Here is a 27,928-nt window from a genome sequence, read left to right on the forward strand (position 1 = left end):
TAGTAAAGATCTATCGTAATAATTTATTCCCTCCGTTAATAGAGAAAACTACTTCGCGAACTCTGAAAATTAGACCAAATTTTGTCAAGCTAGGGCTCCTGGAAAGTGCGCATGTGTTCTCTGCGGGCGCACACATTGGCGAGCCCTCTTAAGATGGAGGCTGCAGCATTGAGCCTCTAGCGCCACATTTTCTCTAGCGGCGACGGCTGCAAGCTATGATCCACGCATGCGCGTCTAGTGACACCTTTCCTGTAGAGCGACAGCAGCGCTGCACACGAGCGTGCGTGCGTTAGTCTGCCGCGCCTGACGGACGGCCGTGTGCGTACGGTGGATTTTGCAGCTCAACAGTGCTGATTTGTGGTGGCCCCGATTTTTTCTGATCATCGTTTCACCTTTTGGACACTACTTTCGGACGTGCCGTCAAGATGTCGGACGACCAGAACAACCACGAAGACTCAAACGAGATCCAGGACATACCGGAGATCGAGCTCATCATCAAGGTATACGCCCGCCGCCGTCCTGGCGGCAGTGAACCGTCGGTTAGGCCTAGTGCTGGCGGCGCGTCGGATTGCAGCTTGTAACTCGTTCGTCCGCAGTTTCGTCGTTCTCGAAGCGTGGGAGGTGCGGTCGGTCCCCAGCGCTCGCCCGCCCGGCAACTTTCGCAATCGGTGGTATCGCCGGCCAAACCAGCGCGCCTTTCGCGACGACCTGGGTGTTGGACCCGTAGAGCTTCGCTTTTGTTGACCCCGCGGTTAGTTTTCACGTTTCGTGTTTCGGCTTGCGTTTTCGCGCAGCGCGTCGTCGTTCGCAGGCGACGCATTCCTGCAAGTGGATTGTACCTGTTGTTTCGTGAGCGCTGTCGGTGTTTGCCGCCCCAGTGTGGGCTCTACGGTCGCGAGAAAAGAGAAGACGCTCGCCTGCCCGAAGATAAGCGGTGTGCTCCGATTAGGGCTTGCAGGGGCGCGGCCACCCGGCAGTTGAGCTGGTGCCGTGAGCGATTTTGCGTTTGTATGTCGTGGCATACTTTCTATTTCAGTCAGCCGGAAAATGCCGGAACTCGGAGAGCGCAGACTGGTTGGCTTCCCTCTCTGAGGAGGTTGCGCCGTGGCGAATGTCCTTGAGCAATATCGCGGACACGTACTTTTTTTTTCTCTGCCGCTCGTCGCCGCTGTTTTTTCCGCTCTGTGGCGCGCGGCTGGGAGCGGCGACGTGTCGGCGACCGCTGGCTAGCCGCCGTGTGCATTTACCGAGACCGGAGTCCGCTTTTCCCCGTGACCCGAAAAAACGTCGCCCGCTTTCTAAAGGCCGATTCGATTAGGCCTGTAGGCCGTGTTGGTGGCTGCCGCCGACGCGCTTGCTTTGAGCACCTCAACGGAGGCGGTGTGACTGCTCTTTGCTAGGCCGCCTGCGCACGTCTTCCTTTGAACAACCCGTGCAGGGCACCCTGGGATCATTCCTGTGCGGTGCACGTGACGCGGCCGTAGCTCAAGTCGAGGCTTGTAGCGGTGCGCGGATACTTGTGTGGCCCCCCCTGGCGTGTAGTTATCGAAACGGTTTCGACGCTGCATGTCTACTGTGCAGCAGCTACGTGGCCAGGGTGATCGTACTGAAGAGAATGCCTGAGCGTTTGTTTGCTCTTGCACTCTGTGTGGGGCTCCACAGTGCGTCTGCGGTAAATTTGTGCGGTCTCTAATCTGTTTCCTTTACTTCAATCGCAGCAGAAACGCCCTGGTCCTGAGGCGACACACTTTCATAAAACTGGAGGCTGCCAGACAGGGTAGCGTGGGCCCTTTTAAACCAAATGCATAGCTTATTCCTGCATGTTTTCAGGTTGTTCTGGCCATCCAGTGGCAAATGTTATGGTCATTTAGCTGGCACAACAAGGCACTCGGATCTGTCTCAAATTGTGGACCAGAATGGGGAACGGTTTTGTGATGCAGTCCAGTCGCTGCAGGAGGCAATGTATATGCTGCAAGCCGGCAACCGTTTTGCCATGCACCACAGGGTGCGAAAATACCTTTGGGCTACTCGGTCAGTGTGGCAAACGTGTAGCTAAGCAGTACAAGCATTACCTCAGTACGAAGAAAAGTCTTGCTATATTCTGCAACAACTTCCCATTAGGTTCAAAGCTACAGAGCATAAACACAAAACCCTCACCCCCCCCTTTTTTTTTTCTTGTGCAGTAGAACATACCATATTTGCTCACTGGTGAATGTGGTTTTGCAATGAATGCACCCCTCATTTCTTCTGAAAATGTTTTAGAAAAAACTATGCTTATGCCAATAAGTTGGCACCATTCAGTTCAAGTGAATACTTTTATCTTGCAATTTGCTGTTATTTAGCACACAAGGCATTCGTTTTGTTCAAAATCCAGACAGGGTGGTAGCATGGGTTTCATGTGGGTGGTTTATTCTTGCTCTTGAGGCAGTATCAGCCATTGCATAAATATTGGAATATTACCAAGAAGTTAAAATTGGCGGATTCCGCTGTGATGGAAAGGAGGGAATGTTCAAGGTGTGCATGCTGACACAGCACACTTTCCCTGTTTCTGGGTCTGCACTCTCATCTTTTGCTTTAGTCATGGAGTGCATTTTTTCAACGAAAGCTGGAGAATGTCAAATATGAAAAGACTGGGATATCTGAGCATAGGTGTCTTATAATTGGAGAGGTAGGTGTATAATTATGGTAATCAACAAAAGTTTCCTTGTTGGAGCAGAAATCCATTGTCTGATGTTGTTGCACATTAAGGGATTCCCCTGTCTGAAGTGTGACCGGGTAATGGCAATGAAGAAAAAAAACTTCCTGGCTGGGAGCAGAATTCAAACCTGCAGTGGTAAGATTCAGCTTCACCGCTACGTTAGACCACTATGCCACCACTGCAGCGTAACGTCCAGTGTATTAATCATGCGGTTTGTTGTGCTGTGCTTTGAATTACATTGTCATCAGCTTTCAACCATGCACAAGCCAGTCTAAGAACAAGCAAATGGACACTTGCACATACACGAAGGGAAATGCCATTCAGATTGGAGCTTTTCTGCTAACATGCGCCAGCATATTCCACACGCCTGCATCTGGTAGCCTCGTGCACCTAGTCCCCTCACGAACCTAAATCAATACAGGAAGCTTGGTCCAGTTTGCTGGCATTCTGTGGTTGACAGTAAGTGGATCAAGTGCCACCTTTATGGCCTAATATGTGGCAGCATTACCACAGAGCGCGCTGCACCTACAAAGGCTGCACAACATCACCGTTGTGCCTTGAGCTGCTTCCCTGAGGTATGCTAGCCAAGCTGGCATCATAAAAAAAAAGCCTCTTTTTGCACGCAGGTAGCACTGAGTGTCTTTAAGCAAAGTGTGGTAAATTTGCCAAGCTCACTTTACAGAATGCCATCAAAGTTCATCGCATGGTGCTGCTTGCGTGACAGCAAAGGAAAGTGTAACTTGTTGAGAGTGGCACCAAACGTGTCTATGTGACAAGGGCTGCAATGCCATATAGCTTTCAACCACAAAATGAGTTAGCAACTGCATCTGTTAGTGTTGTCATGGAGGAAAAAAAGAATACGAAACTGTTCATGGGCATTCTCACATTTTACCTCTGTGGATAATTGGTCGCTAGCGGCTGGTGTGGAACGAAGGCTCGGCAGCAGATTGTCAGAATGTTGTAACCTTTGATCCAAGGCCATATATTCTGTGTATGATCACCTTAACTATAGCTATTTTGTCGAGAGAAACTCCCATCAGGAAAGTGTGTTTCTTACCTTCCCGCTTTTCTCGAATACGGGAAACATGTGGCCCAAGATTTTCTCTCCCCTTAATAAGAGAATGTAGTCGTCTGATTTTTGGTTGCGTGCCTCATTTTTTTTGTAAGGATACATGAGGCATTAGTATACATGGATCACCACATTGTTTGGACACAGCACGAAAATAATTTATAGTCTAATTTCTTTTCTTGCTCTTTCCGGTTTCGACAGCCAAGCAAAGGCTGTAATGTCAAAATCAAGTCCAGGTCGCGGGAAGGATGAAAGGGATTGATATAAATGCAGCTTCATTTTAATTCACTACAGTGGTAAAGGCCTCAGAAACGGGGAGCATACCTCAGTTTTTCTATCCCTCACGTTACCAGGACTTAACTGATGCTGTAGCCATTGCTCAGCTGTTGAAATTGAAAAAGGTGAGAAAAATTCAGTTGTAAACAATTTAGCGGCCATAGGCAAAAACCATGTAGTTTACCATGTACAGTAATGTGGTATCATTATTGAGAAGAGAAATCATATGTGACTAAAATTTACTCTATGTGCCTTTACGGCTATATTTCTCGTGCAGTTTTTTTCTGGCCTCTATAATCTTGCACAGAAGCTATCAAAACCAAGGACATATGCTAAATACTGGTGCAAAGCATCATTTGGCATACTTTTGTATCACGTTAAATGCCCTTTTCTCCATAAAGTCTGGAATCAGCATTGCGACTGCTGCGAGCAAAAAAATCATGCTCTAGGAGGCGTAGCATCTGACATGGCCAGGCATTGATCGGTCGTCAAGTTGCGTGACTTTACGAGACCACATGAGATGGCCACTTCGACAGGACACCCCGTGCAGGAAAATATTTGTTGGTAAAAAATTAGAATTGCCATTTCTACTACAGTGGAAAGGATCACCCTTTGAAGGTTTAGCCTGACCTCTGAGGTGTGTGTGAATTGAACCAGCGATGGTGACACCTGTATTCAGTAGGCCTCTTCCGCTTGTATGGTGAGCACATATTTAATGACATGAAGTAGTGGTTGCTCGAGTTATGTTTTGGCATTAGCTCCACTGCCATTTGCCTGAGGAATTCATTTTCCCCAGTGCTCGTACTGAAGAGCTTGCAGCTTTGTTAGAAACAATCATGAAACATTTTCTTTCTAACTTTCAGTTGGATTATGCACCTCTGTGTTGCCATTGCGAGTGGCCCTCTTTAAACTTTCACAACTCAATGACGCATTCAGCTGATGGGCTGGCACGGTGTGTTTATGGCTGCTTTTTCGACCCTGACAGCTCAGGAGAGAGGTCTGCTGTTGAGATAGTTTAATGCTTAGCTAGTTCAATTACAGTAGTTTGACTGACCCCAGACATCTGGAATAAAAAGCTCTTCCACAACTTTAAATCTTTGATTGCTTACAGGCGTGACAGATAGTGTGCTGACACTGTGAGTTGATGGCTGCTTTTTCGACCTGGCAACTCAGAAGAGAGATCTGCTCTTGAGGATAGCTTAATATTTATCTAGTTCAATTATAATAGTTTAATTGGCTCACCCCAGAGATCACGAACAAAGAGTTGTTTCACGACACTAAATCTTCGATTGTTTACAGGGAAGGAAGGATGGGGACGGCCTCATTCTCGCAAAACCAGTATTGCATTCTCCAGTTGAGGGTAATTGCTCTCTAGATACTCGCGTTAAACTAGCCCTTCCTGCTAGTACAATCGGATTATTGCTAACTGCAACCATTCCTTTCTTTCCGATCATTTCTCTATCCTACTTGGCCAACACTCCCGGAGACTTTCCCAACGAGAACTTCCTACCCTGTGAGGAATTCAAAATATTCTGAAATCTTCTGAGCGCGTTTTGGTCAATTGTTTTCCTAGACTTGCTCCTCACATTTAACTTCACGCAAAGAAAACTACTCATGGTGCTAACGCCTTCAATATTGTGCTCTCTTCTAGGCCTGATTTAATTCAATAATTAACATGTTATGTGTGTCAGGGATAATGAAATGCCTTTCATTGTCGTTGCTGCCGCGTGTCTGCGTTGGAGTATTTTGGTCACAGAATAAAAACTCCTTAATGGCTACAGTGAAAAAGAAAACTACAGGAATTTACACCGATGGCTGTTTCGCTCAGCGTCTTGCAAGCCACTGGTCCACCGGCCGGCAGTAGTAAGCAGCAGTCGTGCCTGAAACGCTACACCAGCCGCTGAAGAGAACCGCGGCGCGCACACATACGCACACACATGCGCGCATACAAACACACACTCGCGAGGGGCCGCTCGGTTGGTTGGGGTGGTTCACCGGAAAGGAAAGGCGCAGTATCTGTCACGCTTGCTCTGTGTACACTTAACGGCGCCGTAAGGGGCGGGAGGAAGGTGTGCCATAATGGAGGGCTACGGAGTAATTTCGACCACTTGTGATCTTTAATGTGCGCACACATCGCATAGCACACGGACGCCACTTCGTTTTGCTGCCATAGAAACACAGCCGCCATGGTCGGGTTCGAACTGGGGAACTCTGGCACAGTAGTCGTGCGTTTTACCACTGCATCACCCCGGCCTTTCTCCGTTTTTGTCCCCAACAATGCTTCTTTTCAGTTGTTCTGTTCCAGTTTCCTCCAGTCTTGTGTCCATTGACGACTCTTTGTTCTGTGCGTGCTCTTTCATGATTCACCAGCATAAAGGGAAGACGTGCTTGTTAATGGTCTAGCCATATTCCCCCCATAAATTCGTCGCCCACTGATGGGTCGAGAATACACCAGACATTGAGTGGGCCCTGTCTCTCTGGTCAATGTGCATCCTTTCAGAATGTCATGAACTGCTGTCAAGACCCACTTGTGCTTGTGAAGCTCACCATTGCGTTAGATGTGGGCGTGTTCCCGCAGCCTTTTCTTCTGACGTAGCAAACAAACAAGCCATTAGGGTCCTTTTAAGCAGAAGACCTTTTGTGTTCAGTCAAAAAACTGTTGCTGAACTCTGTCAAAGCCTCATGTCTGTGTGCCTCGAGAGCCGTTGTCCGCATTTTGAAGATGAACATCGAAGAATCACTCCTCACTTGAGAAGGTAGAAATTGGCCACTTAGCGGAACATGTTCTGGAAAGTATGATTGTCAGTTTGAAGGAGGCTTTTACATTTAGGATGGATTGTTCTGTATTTATCGGTATATAAGACGTGGTTATTTTACAAAATTTTGTAGTGCGTCCTATAGAACGGTGCATCTTATGCACTTTTTTCTTTTTTTCCTTTTACTAATGTTCATAGGCAAACTTTATCGTAAAGGATAACAGTAGCAGCGCCCGTGATTACAATATTTAGTCATTATAATGTTCTAGAATTGTACAGCCGTTTCACAGGCAGAAGGCCTAAAGATGGCGACATCCATGGTCCTCGCCCTTTCCACGCTGCCAATGCAAGCCAGATCGAGCCGACTCTCTTTTCTAATTATGATTTACAACATTGTTTGGTGGTTATTGCACGCATTTTTTTCTCCTTCCTGCATGGGCTTTGCCGCGTACGCCAGAGCGCCCGTGCGTAGGAACAGTCAGTGCAGTAATTTCAAGGCGTTGAGTAATATTAAAGTGTTTCTGCTCTCACTGAGTGAGAGTTTTCTCGCGTATAAATGTTACCTTTCTTTTTTTTTCTATCGTTCGCACGCGGACATATCAATGTTTTTTTTTTTCAGGCCCATAGCACGCGATAGTCGAGCAAGCATGTATTGTCAAGTCCTATTGCCCTAACCTAAATAAATTGAGGTGCATCTTATACAAGGGTGCGTCGTAAATACATATTTTTTGTTCAAAGCCTCTACGTATGAGGCGTGCGTCTTTTAAACCGGAAAATACAGTAAACACTTTGCCTTGGCATTTACAAAGAAAAATGTGGAGTTGAGCTAAGTGCAGTCTTCTCCTATCAGAGACCTTTCCTCACTGGACCCAAGGCACATGTGCTCAAAGCCTGCAAAAAGCATAGAAGACTTGAGAGTTTTGGACTCGCTGACTGCAGCAAAGAAAATAACGAAAGCCCAAAAGTGCACCACAGTTTTATAGGTTATAGAGATTCTTCAGGAGCGCGAGCACTCTAATGCAGTTTTACAGATCTTCAGACACACTAGACAAGTTCTTTTATGAACCCTTGAATGTTACTTCATCATATACAGAATTGTGGAGAATGGTCTATTGTTTATTCTCAGCCATGGGCAGGCATATGTATAGTGAGGTTTTAGCTTAAATCGGGAAGTTGCTGTAGAGAACCTGAAAGGAATTTCTTATGTATTCCAGCAGATTGTGTGTGATGCCGTGCCAAGAGTAGTTGGTATTCTTGATATGTAGTTCATAAGGGAGGTTAACGGATGTCCATGGCTTGTGCAAGGCAGCATTGTTGCGCTTTGGCTGGAGGCTGGAAAGAAGCAGGAGACCGAAAGGGCATTGCAGAAGCTGAATAAAAAGCACGGACTAGGTTAAATAATAGAATATTTCAGGAAAACGAAAAGAAGGTTGGAAGCAGCTGTTGCTGAGTTGAATGCATGAGAAGACGCTTGTGCAGAGAAAGCAGAAGCTTCCAGTGACATGACATGGACCATAAAGTTGAACAGTTTTTGAAAGAGATAGCAAAAGAAAAAGCGATGGACATTGTCAATATCAGTGCTGACATTGAATCTGTTTTTGTTTAAAACTTACTTGTGCAATAAAAATAAGAACTGTGTGGATAAAAGTATTGCTCTAATAAACTTTATTCGTACAATACCTGAAGTGCCACTAGGGCAATACAGCAGGAAAGGGGGGATGAGATATAAAAGATCAAGTTTTGAGACGAATTGCATCTTCTGGTGATTTGTTCGTCATTTATGGTACATGGAAAAAGTATTCCTTAAACAAATCTGTGCGACATTAGTCTGGATGAATCAACTTTCAAACTGCTGTTTGTTTGTTTTTTTTTTGTTTTTTTTTTCAAAAAATTCCTTGAAAAACATGTCGAAATTTGAAATCCCTTCAAACATTTTAATTTCCACATAAAGTTACGATTAACCCATAATTAGTGGAATATTAAATGATTGGAAAGTTAGTAGACAAACCCCAGTATTAAAGGTAGGTAATTGTTCTGATCCCTCTGATTACCACCCTATTTCGTTCCGTATCCACTCCATGCAAGCTACCAGAGCACATAATATTCACAGATCATATCAAACCTTGAAAATAATTACCTCTGATATGAAAAACAGCACAGTTTCAAGTTGAACTATTCTTGCTAGCGCCAATTTTACAAATTCACCACATCTTGACTAAAACCCCGGTTCTTCTTTTCAAACTGACGTCATCTGTCTAGACTTTCTAAAGCAGCCATTCAGTCACTAAGTTGTCTTGCCCCCCATGGACTTTTCATTTCTAATACTGATTGACTTTTATTTGCGGCCTTTATTACCCAGTTATTGGTAATCATAGTTCTCGAATTGCCACACTCATCTCTGATATTCCTCAGGATGCGGTGTTGGGACCGCTCCTTTTTCTTATATTTGTTAACGATCCTCCTAACTCCAACTTATCTTGATTTTGCCTCTTGGCAGACTACTACATACTTTACCACCCTATATTTTGCTAATGATACTCAGAGTCTGCTCCAGCACAGTTTAAGTATTATATAAAGTCGCTCTTCAACATGGCTAGTGCAACTTAACATTTCCAAATTTGAATTCTTGCATGTATCAAAAAAGAGTAACCTCAGAGACCAGTACTGCTTAAATTCTGCACCATTTTCTGGAGAATCACACTGGTATCTTGGTACCATTCTGAACGAGCTAAGCTAACCGCTTCTGAGCACGTCGAAAAGCATTGTATTGACGCTTCCAAGGCACGTGGTGTCATCCGATGACCGCTTGCTTTTTTCACCTCATTCTGTCCTTAAACTTGCTTATGAAACTGTCATTCATTCTAAATTCGGATATGCCTTGGCTTTCTGCAATCTCTATCAGACTTGTCTAATCAATCAGCTTGAAGTTGTGCAAAATTGTGCGGCCTATTTCACCATATTTCAGTATGATAGACGACAGTATAAGACATTAAACATCCCTCAACCTTTAGTCCTTGGAATTTTGGCATACTATTTCACAGCTTTGTTTCATAAATTGTATTGTAATTTCCCCTGCTGAGAAACTCCATCTTACACCTACCGCTTCGCACTTCATGCCGTCTTCTTAACTCGTTTATATGTACAACAAAAAAACCGATCGACTAACAGCAGTATTAAAACCTTCTAAGGCAAACTCTCCAACTGCTGCGTTGAACCAGATTCCTGAAACAAGAAATATGGGAACCGAAAAGACATTGCTAAAATCTGGATATAGCAAGCAATGTTGGGTATTGTGTGTCGTGATGTGAAATTGAAAACTGGATATCCCATCGTGTCTTGCTGCTCGCTCCACATCCTTCATGGCTCGCTCACATCATCGTTGTAGCAGCTGTGACACCAGCCGTTGCTATTATGCCAAAGTAGCGAGTGGGACATCGGCATACACAACAGACACAGAAATTTACTCGTTAGGCAGCAGGGCCCTTCCCCCATTGCGACCTCTCGCATACCATTTGCTTGTAACCTGTTTCATATCTAAATTGTGACGCAACTATCCTTTTCACAGTCACTCTGGGTGGTGTCATATCATTTTACTGCCTAATTGGCATGCATCTGCGGCTTATTTTGCAATAGAGATTTAAACCGATATGTGTGCCTCCAACTGTATCCGCTAATCACCTCACTATGGCATGTGACCTAAGTGCTGTGGGCATTTCCGGGGAAGGGGAGAGAGGGCGCTGTCAGAGAAACGGAAAGGGTGCAGGGGGCATCGCGCTACTGGTCACATGGTGGCATGCACCACTGGAGGAAGTGTGGTAATTGGTTTTTGCTGCTTTTGCCTTCATACTCATAGGCAGTCCTAAGCGTCCTGAAATTTTTCTTATCTGGCATCATTACATTGAGGAATAAGATGCCAGATTCTGTTGCCATTGAAAGGAAACTCATAAATTCGGGCACTTATTAAATTTCATTTGAAAGACTAAAAACCATGTTTTGCCCCGTACCAAATTATTTTTCCCCAGCTTCTAAGTGGGTTTGCATACTTCAGTATATTTCACTCACATGTGGTGTTGAATGAAAGATATTGGGCTGCAAAGGCTTAAATGCCATTGAGGATCTTTTGAAGCTTACATTTCTTGACAGCATTCAATGCCTTGAAGGCTACACATTTATGCCATCGATGCCAGTGTATGCAGCTTGTGATGTACGCGCGCACTATAACAGAGTGCCAAAGTGCTGGTATCTATTGGCTAAAGAGAGCTCTGTTGCAAGTATATCATGGAAACTTCACTGCACCTAATTTTTTGTATGCAGTTAACATTGTTGAAAGGTTTGAGAATTCGTTTACACTTTTCTCAGCAATGCAGTCTACCTCGTCGTGCGGAAGTGTCAGCATTGCTGCAGTGAAAGGATCTCTCCATCCTGCTTTGTTTGATATATCCCATTAGTGATCCTTTAAGGGCCTAACGGCAATACCTGAGGGGGCATGCTTTAAAACATGAGGACCGCTAAATTTTTCAGTATTGGTTATGGAGTGGAGGTTTATTCCGTGCTCCACAAGCCACATGTGCTAGAAGTCGGGGTGAGGAGGAAAAGCAAATAGACAGATGTATGTGTCAGTGGATGAAGACATTGCAAGATTTAGCAGTTGTAGTAGAGATGTGGCTAATGGTAGAGCAGCTTGTGAGCAACGCAGCAGTGCTGCACTAACTGGTGCATGGGTTTAGCGGTCAGGGTGAATGTGAACTGGTGGGGGCATGATGTGCGCAGGTACCTAATACCGTGCTTTGGCAGTGCACACAGTGGCAGGATGAGAGTGTTTACCCACGCCGGCCCACTGCGTTGGGTGGTGCAGTGGTTAGGGTGCCCGGTTCTTGTGACCAAATATACGGGATCGCATCCAGGCATCGGCAGCCGCTTTTCGATGGTGGTGAAATCCGAGGCGTCCGTGTGCTGAGCGATGTCAATGCATATTTAAAAACCCCAGGTGTTGAAATTTCTGGAGCCCTCCACTACAGCGTCTCGTAGCCCGAGTCGCTTTGGGACGTCGAAATTCCATAAACCTAGTAGTGCCTGACCTCGTGATGTTACTGTGTGTGCAGGCATCCACGATTGATGGCCGCCGTAAGGGGGCCTGTCTTTTCTGCCAGGAGTACTTCATGGACCTCTACCTGCTGGCCGAGCTCAAGACCATCTCACTTAAGGTGAGGAGGACATGCAGGGTTCCTTCCAAAATGCTCTGTGTGTTTTGCAGTCGTCACACATGTGATGGTCAGCTCCGGAGAAAGCAAACAGATGGGGTTGCGGGGATATCATCTGATCATTTTTGTTTAGCGTGGATAGAAACTGGTCCTGGATTGTTAGTGGCACTGGCAAAACCACAGGTTGTGTGTGCTCCTGTCTCTAGCAGACTCTAGGCCAAAGGAAAAAAAAGGCAGTGATTGTGATACTTTGTAATGCAGAATTTTAATGCAGTTCTCCTAGTATTGTATTTTTGCAATATGCTGAGCTAGTCAATTTGAGACATTTTTCTTTTTTATCGGCCATTTCAGCCTACTCTATAGTGTTTCCCATAACCATCCTTCACCTGGCACACAATGCTGTTCAGTCCTCCATTGCTTTATTTCATAAAGTGGGCACTTTTATGGCACCTGTTGACGCTGCTGCCAGGTTTCAGTGAACTCTTCTTAAATGGCGTGCGGGTATCGGTCTGCATTTCTTTTTTGTGCAGACATATTCTACCACGGATAACATGCGCATTGCTTAGAAGTGCACTCAAGAGCACTTTGCTAAATTTTTCTTTTATTTTGTCTCGATTTCCATGAATGAATAGGTTTATCCACAGACAATATAATCGTGAATTAAACCTACAACAGTGAGAATAATGCCAGGGGGCACTCGGAGCGAAAGACGAAGTGGCGCTCGGAGAAAAAGGACGAAGTGAATCGGCTCCGGACTAGAAGGACGTACCTAAAGCTTGGACCGTGTAATTCCACCTGCACCGGCTCTGATAACCTAGCCCTAGTCACCAATATCGTAACAAATCTGGTGGAGGTGCAGGGTGGTGGAGGTGCGGAGCCGATTCACTTCGTCCTTTTTCTCCGAGCGCAACTTCAACGTCTTTCGCTCCGAGTGCCCCCTGGCATTATACTCATGCTATTGCTTTCCTGACACTCGGCCTCATCACTTTGTGGTGGCCAGTGAAAATCCTCATCTCTGAATACACCAAAAGTAATTTTTATTGGTGTTTTTGGATGCAATGCAAATATTATTTTGATAGAACTGCTACATATTTTTGGTTCACAGAGCATGTCACTGAAGAAACAAGCCCGATGCAAATGGACCACAATCAAATCTCGATATAAGGAATTGCAGGGGACCATCTAAAATAATTCGTTATTTTGTAAGGGGGGGGGGGGGGGGGGGAGGGGTCATTGTAATGAAAACCTAGCAGTTATAAGTCTGTTGTCAAACCTAGGTATGAAAATGATATCACGTCCGCGGACAACCAAGAGCTCAAATGGAAGTGTTGCGCTAACTTCAAATCTGCTTTATTTTAAGAAATAATTTTCTTCTGACGCATGCAGCACACACCACCGATTAAAACCACCACCTATTAAGAACTCCACATCTTTCACTTTGTTGTACACCTCATCGTGTACGTCGTTGCACCGAGCGATATAAGTGCAGACTTTATTCATGCGCAATAGAACAGAGTTTGATATGACCTTATCTTCAGTGTTGAGTGAATTTTGACAATCCTATCGCGGTCTTTCAAAATGATTGCGGCGGTCTATGGGGCAATGCCAAGTTCTCTGCAGAGGCTGATTTGCCTTTTCCCTGCATTGATGTCTTGCAATATAGCTACTCTTTCCTACGGCGAAAGCTGCTTTAGCTTCTTGGCACCATCACTGGCCGCATTCATAGTTGGATGTCACACAAACTTCGCAGTAAGATTATCTGCTACAAAAATTCCTGCCCGCACGCGCGAAGGGCACGATCGACCAGTGAGCAACACACAACATGGAGAAAAAAATACAGGTGGCTAGGCCTGCTGGTTGCTGCATATAAAGCACACAAATGCTTAAACACAGGAATGCCAGTTTCTGTTTCACGCGACAGTTGCAGCGCTATTAATTTTAAGCGATTTCATAATATTGATGTTCCTTAATTAGAGAAGAAAAAGAAATAATGTTTGTTATTCTAAAGTATGCGCTATATTGAAATTTGTAGTTCTGGAATGTTTTTGCATTGAAAACATTGGAAATCAGTCTGATTTTCAAAAAGCTTGTTAATTTGATAAATGCGTTAATGTGGTGTTCATAATGAGGAGATTTGACTATATGTTCTTGAGATCACTGCGTGTATTACTCCGCTAGCAGATGAGCGGCGCGCCGCTGCAAGATTGCTAGAAATGAACTCCATGGATTGGGTGACTTCTCTTACTCTCTGTGGTGACTTAAAAAAAAAAAAAAAAGAATGGCAGTTGAGCCATTTTTTTTTATTTCAACAACAAAATCTGCCACACGGGGCAATAATTGGAACATTATATGAATACCCAGAGTGTGTAGATCAAGTTCTCACAATTAAAGATGCCCTCAAAATTCTCTTTATTCCACCTTTAAGCATCCCCTTTAAGGGCATCATGAGCCCACATTAATGGTTCCTTGCTCCCTTTAAGTTCTTGTTCATGCACTTTGCTGCTGGTTAGATCACTGCCTCTGTTAGACGACGTGTGATATCGGACATATACAGCATACCGTGGTAAGCTGCCACATTATGTGAAAGACCACCCGACAATGAAATGAAGCCCCTCTTTAATTAAGCCACCTGAATGTCCTTGCGTGGCCTGGGAGTTCCAAGTCCAATTCTGAATCCAAAGACCCTGTGTTCAATCTTGTCATTTTGTCGTGTCATTTTACCGCTGCTCTTGGTAGCAATCCATGCAACCTCCTTGCCTGCGATATACGTGACATGCCAACTCCCATATGCCAGAACTGTGCTCGTGTCTCGCTTGGAATGCCCACTGCTGCTGCCTACCCTCTTGATCCACCACTTTACACTTCTGCATTCCCCTCTACCGCTGCTGCCCACCCCATGCTCTATGGGCCACAGCAGTACCATTCACAATGCTTGCAAAAGAATGGCCGGCTGGGCCACCCTATCCTGGCTACCCTTATACCCCTGTCACACGGGCACTATAGATCGCGAATGAGTCAATCGAAATTAATCTCGATTGAGGTCCGGCGTTGCTACATGGTAAATTCAATCGCGATCTCCCATGATCCTGCTCTACCGCTACTACAGCGGGCAAGCTGTTGTTGCCACCCTTGTTCCCAGACATTTATCACATGTACCAACTAAAAAGTACAGGTTACTAAAACAATTTATTATGGAAAACATACAGTTTTGAAACAGTTAACATTGGTTTGGTTTGGTTTGTGGGGTTTAACGTCCAGAAGCGACTCAGGCTATGAGAGACATCGTAGTGGAGGACTCTGGAAATTTCGACCACCTGGGGTTGTTTAACATGCACTGACATTGCACAGCACACGGGCGCCTTACTTTTTGCCTCCATCGAAAAGCGGCCGCCGAGGCCGGAGTATGATCCCGCATCCTTGGGGACAGTAGTCGAGCGCCGTAACCACTTTGCCACCCCGGCGGGACTAATTAACATTGAATATGAATTTATGCAATTTGAATTGCAAAGCTATGTTCATACTCTGGACATCATGTGCGAGTTTTGGCAGTGGTAAACAAACATGCAGGCTCGACAGGCTTCCTAGTTCCCACTTGTGCTAGTCACCTGGTCCTGCCTGCATGCGAAATGTCGCTCGTTGCTCTTGGCGAGGCTCCACAACGACAGAAAAGTGTGCACTTGTAGCACAAACTCGCAGAATTTCCACTGCTTGAGCAGAGGTATAGAACAAGAGGAACAAAGGGAACAAACACAGGAGTGAGTCACACGATCAGCACGGATCTGGCTACTGCCGACCGACGTTGTCGTCTCTCGCAGAGTGTCTGGTCATCAATGCAATGTGCAAACAAGGTGCAATGTGCAAGCTAACTCATTAACCTGCTTTTTTTCTCGCTTATGATTTTTGCAAACAATTTCTATTCAACTTTGCGTTTATGCATACATTGCATGCTGATCACTATGACTACTGAGGGTGCAGCACCATCTCTCGCTTAGTGTGGTGATCTAACTTGTTGATCGGAGTCAAGTGGGTACATGTGGGACGGTCCATCTCAACCACGCTTTGAACTTAATCACAGTTGTTGCCTATCGCTATCCGAAGTGCCAGTGTGACAGCAGTATAACGCACATATTCACGTGCACACCTCCTCTTCTGGGAGTGGATACAAACAGCTGCTCATCCACTCAAGGGTAGGCTGAGATTCATGTGTACTGTGTGTTCCCCATGGCATTTTCTCCAACAAATCTCCTCGATAAATCCCCCTCTGCTCGAGGTAACGCTAATGTTGTATAAGGACAAGATCAAGGCCAAAATTTTTTCGAAAACTGCATGCCGCTCTGCATAACACGCTCATTTTCTCATGTCGAGTCTTCTGAACTACATTCACAAGCAGCCTCGACACTCGCAACCTAATAAAATGTATTTTGTGGGTTGCATGAACAAGGTGCCTTGACCGTGAAAAGCAGCCAGAATGCTTTCACGTCTAGCAGCAGTTGCTGCCAGTGACGTAGAGTATGTATAGAACATGAGAAGTGTGAAACCTAGTCACCTAGTTGCGTGTGCTCGTGGTTTGGTGTGAAATTTCTGCTGTGCTTTTGCCTTCGGGAGGGCTTGGGAGTGAGCAGTCAAAGTAGACATGAAAATGTGGGACACTATTGGTGCATTGTTGCTCCAGCACAGAGAGGTGGCGAGAAGCGCAGTTTGTGGCACAACAGTGCAGAAATTTGCTTGTGGCACACAGCACAACGTGACCTGCATGCTGAATGGCCGATTGCTGGTTATCGGCAGAGGCATAATACATGTGGCCGCAGCTCAGTACTTGCTGTGAATACAACTCGATCAATGATGGTGATGTGCGTAGAGTGTGACTGGTGATCTCGACTCGTGCATTCCTAGCGCCCGTAGTGGTGCTGCGGAGGGCTTGGAACATCCAAAATCCTCTGCATTGCACACAATGCACTCCAGCCTAAGAATTTTACGAACTTGTCTCTAAATTTGTATCAGCTGTGTTCATATCATCGAGGATCTACTGCATAGGGCAGGTAGTGTCTGCAGATCTGCACCACGAGATTGGAATAACTAGGAGAATAAGAATCGGGTGGAGCACTTTTTTGGCAGGCATTTTCAGATCATGAATGACCATTTATCAATACCCCTCAAGAGAAAAATGCTTGGTGACTGCACCTTACAGGTGCTTACCTGCGGGGCAGAAATAGGAGGGTAACGAAGAGGATGCAACAGGAGCTGATAACAGCCTAGTCAAAATTAGGAAATGCAATTTAATTATCAGGAACACTGTTCCTTGAGCCCTCATGTTTGTTGTATGAAGCTTTTGTCCACAGCTTTTATGAAATTTTGCGGCACGCCGTCTGGCTTTTCTTGATGCAGCGAAATGCAGTAAGGGTGAAACTGTCTGCTTGCCTGTCGTAGGATTTAGTTTTAGAGCCTTGAAGTGCAGTTTTTCTGGTTAATTTTCTTTTTTTCTTTAGTATGTTAAGTACCTAATTGGCGATGTGCTGTTTGTCACCCAGGTGACGACGGTCGACATGCTGAAGCCACCACCGGACTTCCGCTCCAACTTTGACTCAACGCCGCCACCCATCCTGATTGACGGCAAGGAGGCAGTACTGGAGAACGAGAAGATTGAGCGCTACATCATGAAGAACATCCCAGGTGGCCACAACCTGTTTGTACAGCACAAGGACACTGCGACAGTCATCGAGAACCTCTACAGCGTGAGTGGTTGGGAAGACATTTTGACCGATGTTTCTTTTTCTGTGTAATATCTGGAATAAAGTGTGAAGGTTGCTTAGCAGAGCTTATTGTGGGCAGCTTGCGATGCAGTTTCTACTGAAAAATATACTATTGCGACAGCTTTTAGGGTCCTGGTCAGCAGAAGAGAAGGTGAATTGTCAAGATAATCTGAAATAATGGAAAGAATCGTAATTTCTTACGTTATGCTGTGGAATGAGAAATGACACAGAAAACTAGTTAGGGGGGGGGGGGGTGGCATGAGCTAATTTTAATTGGGACATGTAGATATTGATACATATTAAAACCTATTCGCAGCACGAATAAAACAATGACAAGAAAAAACACATGTGAACAAACTTTTGCTCAAAAAGAACTTGATGTAATTAGTAGGGTTGTACTAATGTTAAAATGTGTCACACATCGGAATAGCATAATATTTGATTCTAGTTTCAAAGTGAATGGCAGTATTTGGAATATACAGCTGATGGTCTTATGTTTGCTCTGACACCTGCATATAGTAATGCTGCTCTGGATATCTGCTTGTATCATACCCACAGCGTGATGTCTATGTCCACAAGCTCGGCCTTTGACTGCTGCATGGTTCGACACGTGATTGATGAACAAAAATGGTGGGAAAAAGCCTAGGGGAAAAGTGAGCTGCACAGCATCCGCTGCACAGAAGGAAGGGCCCTAATGACAAAGAGGATCAGAATTCAGAACTCTCACCATGGCAGAGGCATCAAACAATTTGTCGGCACTGGCTCTCATAGCCATGGTGTCATTGAACAGACTTGGAAGGATTCAGTTCGCCACTTGAAATTAAAGGAGAGGTGAAATGCTGGATTAGTGAAGTCACGACTGTGAAGTTTTCAGGGAACATCATGCATTACTTTTCCACTTTCTGAGGTTTCGATACCTTGTAATTGGAGTTCTGTTGTAGGCAAACTGGCATTTTCCCCCTTATTACGCTCCTTAACATAGAGAGACGTTGAGAAAGCCCTTCACAAAAGCTTGCATAACATATCGGGTAATTGCTCAAGGGATAGATTTACATGCAGTCAAATCTCGTGTTTAAAATTGGCGAACAAAAATACATCTTCTCTAATGGTTTCATAATTGTGACTTCAATAATGTTTTTTTTTTTTTTTTCAAGCTCCAATTTCTTCCTTAAGGCAGGTACCATTCTTTGTTCACGATCTTAGCGCAAGAGCACGCCTGTCCCGTGTTTCCCTGTTATCTATTTACCGTATTTACTCGCATAATCCTCGCACTTTTTTTCGCAGAAAATCGGTGCGAAGTTAGGGGGTGCGATAATTACGCGGGGAAAATTTTTGAACAATGCTTTGGAGTGCTGAAAGCAAATGTAAATAGGCTGTGAACCGGGGTTCTCAAGCCAGCTATTGTAAATTTAACCAAAACTTCAATTGCAAGCAGGACTTACGTTTGTAATAAAACCACAGAGACGACAAACACTAGCTGCAGAAACACTTTATTTGCGAAGGCTGGCCGCCCGCAACATCACCATCACTCAGAGTCCGCGGAGTCCACGTCGACATTGCCATCGCTATCGCTTGTCGCTGCTTCGTCGGCTTCCTCAGCTTCACCCTCTTCATCTTCATCCCACACCAAGTGGTCTTCTGTCGCGTCCAGGGCGTTGGAAATGCCAGTTTTCTTGAAACTCTTCACGACCACGTCAGCGCCAATCATGCTCCATGCATCTGCTACCCAGCTGCACAGCAGCTCCACAGATGGCCTCTTTATCTTGCCACCCGGCGTAAGAGCGTGTTGGCCTTCGGCCATCCATTCTGCATACAGCCTCCGAACGTTATCTTTGAACGGCTTGTTCAAAGACACGTCCAGAGGCTGCAGCATCGATGTGAGGCCACCTGGTATTACTGCGATGTCCGTACGCAATTCCGTCAACTTCGCGCGAACCGAGTCCATGAGGTGACAGCGGAAGCTATCAAGAACGAGAGCGACGGACAAAGAAGTGCTCCCGGTCGCCGTGCCCACACCGTCTTCAACCAGTCGATCATCAATTCTGCCGTCATCCAACCTTTCTCTTGCACCCGCACGTGTATTCCGGAGGGCAGCTTTCCTTTTGGCAGGGTTTTCCGCTTAAAAATCACATATGGTAGCAGCTTCCGCCCGTCCGCAGTCACGCCTAGCATGACCGTGCATCGTTGTTTTTCGGCACCAGTCGTCCTTATGTGCACAGACCGCGCACCTGTCTGCTCCACTGTAGTGCTGCTCGGGTCTTGCCGAGTCTTGCTGGTTGCCTTGAGCTTGTCGTGCTGCCGTCTCCAGTAGCGGACACAAAACTCGTTGACTCCGAAGTGTCTGCTGGCAGCGCGGTTGCCGTGCTCCAAAGCGTACTCGACAGCTTTTAGCTTAAAGGCAGCGGTGTAGCTTGTGTATCGCCCCATGGCGAAGCGGCACCGAGAGCACGGTGACAAAAGTAGCACGCACTGAGCGAGGCCTACGAAAGTCTTCGCAAAATGGCAGAACTATGCGCGGAACTCGGGAGAACGTGCGGCGGTACCAGTGGAACAAAACTGACGAAACATCTTGACGTTTCCTTCTCGAGGCGCTCGGAGTGGTCGGAGCTGGTGATGATGATCGTCGGTTGGGTCGGGTAGCGCCTCCTGGTAGCGCATGCACCTAACGGGGCCAGCTAGTTTCAGTAGCACTAGAAAGATGGCGCTCGCTACATGTAGTCGACTGCCGCGGTGCAACATGTCGACTCTCGCGGCAGTGATGTTGGGGATGCGATGATTATGCGAGGAAAAAAAAATTCCAATTTTCGATAGGCAATGTGGGGGGTGCGAGCATTATGCGAGTAAATACAGTAGATGTTTAGACAGAAGGGCTTGCCTCTGAAGAGTACCATAAATGTGCTCTTGAAGGTAGGTGCACCTAGCACCTTCATACCATGAGTGAGGGTCTACTCGCGTCTCTATCCGGAGCAGCATGATACACAATGCTGTGAGGTGGGTCTGCTGCAAGGATCCATGCCAGAGACCGGGGGCACCATGTCCGTTGGTGGTTATTTTATGACGTGCCCCATCTGGTGCATGCGCAGTGCTTTGGTTGACATCTTTCAACTTGCTTGTATGGACTACAGAGGCATGCCTCCTTTCTGGCGGTGGCATGAAAGTGTGGTGACACGCATGCAGTGCTACCACGTTGCCTGAGGCAGTGTAGATCAAGTTGGAGGAATTGTGTCGTTAATGTGATGCATCTGAAATTTCAGTCACGCTTGCACACTGAACTCTGTGGGATGCATGACTCTATGCTAAACAAGTTTGGATAACGAATCAAGTTCATTTGGCCACGAACAGAGACGCAGCAAAGCATGGAGAGAAAACACAACACAGGCACTCTTCTCCTTTTGTGCTGTCTTCTTTGTTGCGTCTCTGTTCGTGTGCAGCACCATACACCACCTAGCCCCACAGCCTGTTATTCTTAAGTCCAGTTAATATGTGATCACATTCTATATTTAAAATCAGATGCATCAAATGAGACTGTGATCTTCAGTTCTTTCATTTCACTTTAGTTTACTGCTGTTCAAGCATTGCCTAATACAAGTTCAAGTTCAAATTTCACTTCAAGTTTAAAATTCAATATTTCAATATTTGCACATGCCTAGGGATTGAGAACTGACCCCCGTGACCTTTGCCTTGCAGTTCAGAATCGGGGGCTGTCACTAGGTAGCTGTTTATGGTCTACACTTTTTGTTAGGCCATATAAAGGGACAGTCTACGGAACGAGTACCTGGCTGTGGAGAACAATTTTTCTTTATGGTAGACTTGTTTCTTGCTGGTAGTCTGCATCTGCAAACACTGATATTGGGGACACAATATACAGTTAGTACAGTAACTATGATTTCTAGGACGCTACTACCCACCTGAGTCGAGTGTAGAATGCATCATTAACAAATATGCGCAGATTCTGTTAAAACTAACTGAGAGTACCCAGATAGCTTGAAATAGTATGAAATGATAAACTAGATAAACCCATTGATGTCTACCGCAGCGCCACTACAAGTATGGCGGACTTTTTGGTTGTAGAGTTGTCTGGTTTGAACGCATTTTAAAAATGAATGAAGCAAGACTAAAGTATTAAAGTAGCTGTAATTTATTGAGAGAAAAAGGTAAGCTGCCGTAACACTTTCCTGTTCACGGGACAAGGGTGGTTTTTAGGTCGTGTCCTTAGTATGTTTTTTTATTTAACAAAACTTGCTTGGTACAGGGGTGTCTACTATCAAATTGTAAAGGAGGAATTCCTCTTCACAATGGTATTAGTGACAATCAACATTTATTGAATAAGTGATGAAAAAAAAAATCTGCAAAATTTTTTAATAAAAACAAACACAAAAGCATCAGTTTCTTGACACAAATAAAAAAAAAATTTTACATTTTTACAACAGGAACCAATGCAACTTTGCACCAAACTCTCTCTTTCTGTGTGCAGTATTCGCTGAGTTAGAAAACAGTAGTCGAGGTCTACTACGCCAAGGTCAACCCCTGGCTGCTCTCTATCGAAAAACACAACTCTGCGCTGCCCGCGGCAAGTAATACTACCCAAAAGATGTTGTTATCCTGCAGATAACAGTTGTGATCTTCAGAACAGTGATCTCTTCCGATCAGCGTGCCGCAAAAGCGATAATTTTTGGGGAGCGAACGCGAAACTTGTTGAGGCATGGCTGTCGATGTTCCGGGTAGGTTTGACATAGTTTCGCTGTCAGTGCTAAAGTCTGAAGAGCTGAATTCGTCTTCCGAGTCATCACTGCTTCTGTTCGCATCCAAAAACGAGCTTTCCGATGCGTCAGCTTCCGCGGAAATGCCCGTTTCCGCGCAGCAGAAGCGTGCAATGTCACCGCCATGGTGTAAACTAGAGCGCCGATCACCTGACTCCAGAGACCATCTGGACGAGCGTGGCACAGCGGAAACATTAAATCGAAAGGAAAACTGAAAGAAGGGTTCCTCTATTTCCCATTGGATGACGCCACTTGTCAAGTAGTGCTTCGAAAGCGGGAAAATCCGAATTGTGAATCCAGCGATAGCGGGCTATCGATGGGAATAGGTGCGGACAAGAAAGTGTTAAGTTGATATTAACGCAGATATGTATGATACTGTGGTATAGTCATAAAATGCGATATATTCTACTCGGACTTTTCAAACAGATATAATGTTAGTAGCAATGAAAGGACACAGTATAGCACCATCGTCTGCCAAAAAGCCCGACTTTTGTGGTCAATTTAAAATATAAATTTCATTTAATTCCCGGTCAGACCGCGAGTTCCTCTCTTGATACTGTCAAGAAGTTGTAAGACCTATCAGAATATGCCAATAATTTTATACTAGTCTCCAGCAGTAGACTGTCCCTTTGACATTGGAACATGTCTGAACTTTTTGGAATCTGCAAAATTTTGCAGTATTCTGCGGCACAGGTTTTTTTCAGTGAGCAGTGCAGCCGATTCGACAGTCAGTACCATGTGGTGAAGTGAGAAACCTGTTCTGCCTTGAATAGGATACACGTTGCCTCGTTACTCCTATCCAATCCCACTTGTTTAGTTCCTATCCTTTTCTGTGCTATGTTTTCTGAATGCTTATACCTGCTTGCCCAAGGTAAGCTTCTTTTGCATCAGGTTTAGCTTCTACTATAGAATACTGGCAGTGCGCATTTTGCCGGTTTTGAGCCATTCAGGGGCTATAACTGCACTGTGTGCGAGCCCACTTGAGTGGCTGTACAAGCTGTGAATGTACAACAGCTCCAAAATCCAGTTTGTGTGACTTGATAGCTAAAAAACATGTTTTCTGTGCTACTCCCACCCTGCACATTATTTTGCCTGCCTTATTCTTGCTCCAGAACATAATTTTTCCTTCTCCCAAGATTGATCAGGGAGACAGTTCCTCAGCTTTACCCTTCATTTCAGTGTAAATTGTTTTAGTACTGAATCAATCTGGTTTTATTTCGGTTGCAAAGGCTGTGCACTACTTTGAGAAAAGTAAGGGCAACATTTCCCGTTTTGTTGTTTATTTAAAGATTGTTTTTTATGTTGAAAAGGTATTTAAAGGTATTTTTCTTTCCACCTTAATATCTAATAATTTCATTATTGCTATACTTTTACATACGAAGTTAGAGTAGTCTGGGTTTGATTGTAAGCGTAAGAAACCTAAAGTGCCTACCTTTTGTTGTAAAATTGAGAGCTTGCAATTGTTTATAATGTGGATTTACTTAGTAATGCAGTTATGCAGTAGACCCTCGTTAAGATGAACTCAATTAAGAAGACAATGTAAAAAAAAAAGAAAAATCTCTCTCGAAAGCTACTTCATTAATTGTTTTCATATCACACTTATGCTCGTGTAGCCTTCTTCAGGGCATTTCTGTTTACTACATGAACTTCTGGTAAAACTAGCAGATTTTCTGGTTAAGGGGAGTCTACTGGCTACTGAAGGTTGTTTCGAAAGAAGCCGATGCCTGCATTTTGCTGTGCAGGAAGAGGGGGAGTGCTTGGGCCTTTGCTTACACTGTCAGTTGATGTTGTCATGAAGTACAGGAAGACCTATCATCCGTTGGCTGGTGGTGGTGAAATGTTCTTCCTCTTCTTTCCTCCCATGCAGAAGTTCAAGCTGATGCTGACCCGGCGGGACGAGCAGTCACGCAAGTCCCTCCTGAACCAGTTGTCCAACATAGATGCCCACCTGCGTAAGGGGGGCGGCCGCTTCCTCACAGGGGACACCATGTGCTGCTTCGACTGTGAGCTCATGCCGCGCCTGCAGCACATCCGCGTGGCTGGTGGGTATTTCTTCTCACTCCTTCCACTCTCCTTTCCCCCTGAGTCACTGAAAAGGCGTCAGGGTAATAAAACGCAGCTGAGAACCCTATTATGAGAGGCGCGGGAGTAGGAGACTTGGGACCTCTTTGGTAAATGGACATTGGTAATAATGGACGCGAAGCTGTGCAGCACTCGCGGGGCGTTAAAACTTCAAAGTGTCAAGAGGGGACTCTTCAGATGCCAGTGTTGTTCTTTTCTTGAAAGGGCTTGCAGCCAATCAGAAACGGTCTATATGTGTGCTCCGGTCTTGACGGGAACTGGACGCTTTCTTGCTCTAGCCATTCCCACAATCGCAAGGCTTGAAATTGTAAAAGGCCGGTCAGCCAGCCGTTTGCATGCCCAGCAGGTCATGCTGCAACCATAGTGAGTCACAATACGTAACCCTTGCCAGTGCTCCCGTATGATGTTTGGTGATGCACGGGTAAACAGTAAACGTAGGATTTTTGGCACCGCCTTTGGTGCCTTGGAGAACTCTCAGAGGGACCTAAGGGGGTACATGAGTATTAGAGCTGTTTTTCTTATTTGTTGACCAAACTTAACACTTGGTATTATGATTCAATTTCTTGCATTGATTTCAGATGTATAACTATTTTTCCAATTGGTCAATTAGTTGAAAATGTAAACAAAATTAATTGTTCGCAATTTGCAGAAACAATGCACTACAAAAAATTCACATGGACACTTTGCTAGGTACTAGAAAGCATAAGGAATACAATGTTAGGAGCACTTTTTGATATAACAAATTTTAGCGATGTTATAGCAGTTCACTGTTCCAAATGTAGGTGCCCTACTGTCTGATGTAGAGCAAGACTGAAAAACTTCTCTCGGGCTCATTCCAAAACTGCAAACTGTTCTTGCCTAATGCGGGTAGTTTTATATATGCCGTATACAGTACAACCTCGTTAATTCGAAGTCATTGGGACCGCGAGAAATCTTCGAATTAAGCGGGTTTTCGAATTAACCGAACACACCAAGAAATAAGACTTAGGCAAAAAAATTCGTTGCAGGAACGTGTTACCTTTATTCGGCATATTTTGAATTGCTACTGAAAGTAATCAGAGATGCTGGTTTGCCGCGTCCGGTAGTTTGCGGCTCCTAAGGTCATGCTCTCGAGTTGGTCAAATAGACTAAACATCTCTGAGCTTCCACCGCGGCACTCAACAAAACTGCGGATAACGTTCAGCGATCCGATAACTTCTCCAAGAGCAGGTGCTCGGGGAGGCTCGTCGGTGTCGTCGTCGCTATCGTCGCTGTCATCGCGCATGTTCGTACCAGCAGTGATCTCACTCTCCAAGTCAGAGTAGCCAGTCTGCTCTTCGCTCTCAATGTTGATATACTCGGCGAAGCCGACTGCGTTGGACTCATCCTCTGCGCAGAGCGCATTGATGCTGTCGCAATACTCTGCTCCTTCTTCGTCAAGAGTAGTAGTACATGGGCGGTCTGCATCGGCATCAACAGTGCTTTCACTGGAAAAACCAGCGTGTTCAAAACACCGCCTGATCAATGTGGGCTCCACTTGTTTCCAAGCGTACGCCCATGAGGCATATGGCTCCGAGGAGGTCGATGGAGTACTCCTTGCCATTGTCGTAGCAAAGGAGCATGCGCTTGAGCAGGTGATACCGATAATCTTCCTAGTGTGGTGAATGACACCTTGGTCCATCGGCTGTGAGATCGAAGTGGTGTTCGGAGGTAAAATACCATCCTGATGGCCTGGAGATGTGGGATGTCGCCATGTGCCAGGCAGTTGTCGACGACAAATAGGACATTCCTGCCCGTGGCCGCGAACTTGCGGTCAAGTTGCCGCACGTACTCTTCAAATATTGCACCTGTCATCCAGGCTTTCTTATTGTGCCTGTAGACGAGTTCATCCTTTGGCGGCAGCCGCGCATTTTTGAAGCAGCGAGGCTTCCCCGTCTTCCCGACGACCAGTAGCGGCAGGTTGTGTTTACCGCACATGTTTGCGCCGAACAGCACAGTAATCCTGTCCTTGGCCTGTTTCCTACCCTTGATGGCGGTGTTCTTCACTGCGAATGTTTTTGTTGGCAGCATCTTATAAAAAAAGTGCAGCCTCGTCAAGGTTGTAAACGTCGTCTGCACCGTACTCGCTAAGCAGCGGCGCCAATGTGTGGTTTCTCCAATCCTCGACAACGCTCTCGTTAGTGCTGCCGCTCTCACCACAGACGGTGAGAAAGGTTAAATTATTGCGTTCTTTAAAACTGCAAAACCATCCAATGCTGCACTTAAATTCCTCGTGCCCAAGTTGTAGAGCTAGGTCGTTGGCCTTCTCCCGCAGTAGCGTTCCATTGACGGGAAGGTGGGCAGCGTTTGCTTTCTGCAGCCAGCGAAGCAGAGCAGCTTCCACATCTTGATACGTGGGAGCCCGCACTCGTGACCGCTTCGAAGAATAGGTCTTGCCGTAAGCCTCTAGTATTTTTGACTTGTTGCTCAATATTGTGGACAACGTCGAGAGGGGCACGCCATGCCTTTTGGCCAACTCGGTCTTCGAACAAGCGCTCTTGCCTGCTTTCTGGATCAAGCAGAACTTCTGCTGCAGCGTTAAAGTCTTGTACTTTGGCATTTCTGCACTGCTACGGTCACAAAGCTAGCACTTCTGCACAGTCCCGCCCAAAAGAACGGCACAGTAGCCGACCCCTAGCCACAGCGCACAACACAAAGAAATGGCGCAGGCGAGACCGGCGCGGCGGTGGTGGTGGCGTACTTGCAGCGTCGGAGGCACGGGGGAAGAGTGGGTGAAGCACACCAAGGGATGGAGTGGGGGCGAGGTCACGTGATAAAAACCGGTATGCCCGCCGTGTTGCAGTGAAGCACGTCTTCTCCTCTGCAGGCGCGTGTTTCGGCGGTGCGCGAGGCGCACTGTGGACCGATTTTTGTGCAGAGAGTGCTCCGGCTGGGGCGCTTCGCCTATAAATCATCACCATTACTATGTGGCTTTGCCTTGCGGCTCCGTAGGGCCGTCGTTTCGCCGGATTTCCGGCGAAACATGGATCAGCCATTGCCGCATAGCAGTCCAAATTTTCGAATTAACCGGGCTGGCGCAGGCCGCCTGTTCGAATTATCCGGCCAAATTTACATTGGAAAATACGGGACCGCAGAAAACCTTCGAATTGTCCGGGATTTCGAATTAATAGAGTTCGAATTATCGAGGTATTACTGTATTGCTGATTATAATCCCCCCCCCCCCCCTCCAATCTCGCAACCCTCTTTGGGCAAAAAAAAAGTTACGACTCCGAATTTAGGTCGACGCTGCTGCACACTGCGGTCCTACCTCACCCAAAAAGTTAAGGCAGAGTCATAAAAAACATTTATTCATTCACG

General features: G+C 45.7%; 1 protein-coding gene across 1 annotated transcript in view; it reads left to right on the forward strand.

Annotated features, from left to right (window-relative positions):
• The first annotated feature begins 252 nt into the window (after positions 1-252).
• The window catches only part of Clic (chloride intracellular channel protein 5), a 33,274-nt gene continuing 5,598 nt past the window's right edge, over positions 253-27,928 (forward strand). The window contains exons 1-4 of the mRNA XM_084596176.1: positions 253-500; positions 11,902-12,003; positions 17,529-17,732; positions 24,378-24,552. Of these exons, the coding sequence (XP_084452302.1) occupies positions 426-500; positions 11,902-12,003; positions 17,529-17,732; positions 24,378-24,552 (556 nt within the window). The 5' untranslated portion in view covers positions 253-425. The remainder of the gene's footprint in view (positions 501-11,901; positions 12,004-17,528; positions 17,733-24,377; positions 24,553-27,928) is intronic.

Source organism: Amblyomma maculatum, chromosome 1, assembly GCF_055883805.1.
Source record: "Amblyomma maculatum isolate TAMU_Amacu chromosome 1, ASM5588380v1, whole genome shotgun sequence".
NCBI lineage: Eukaryota > Metazoa > Arthropoda > Arachnida > Ixodida > Ixodidae > Amblyomma > Amblyomma maculatum.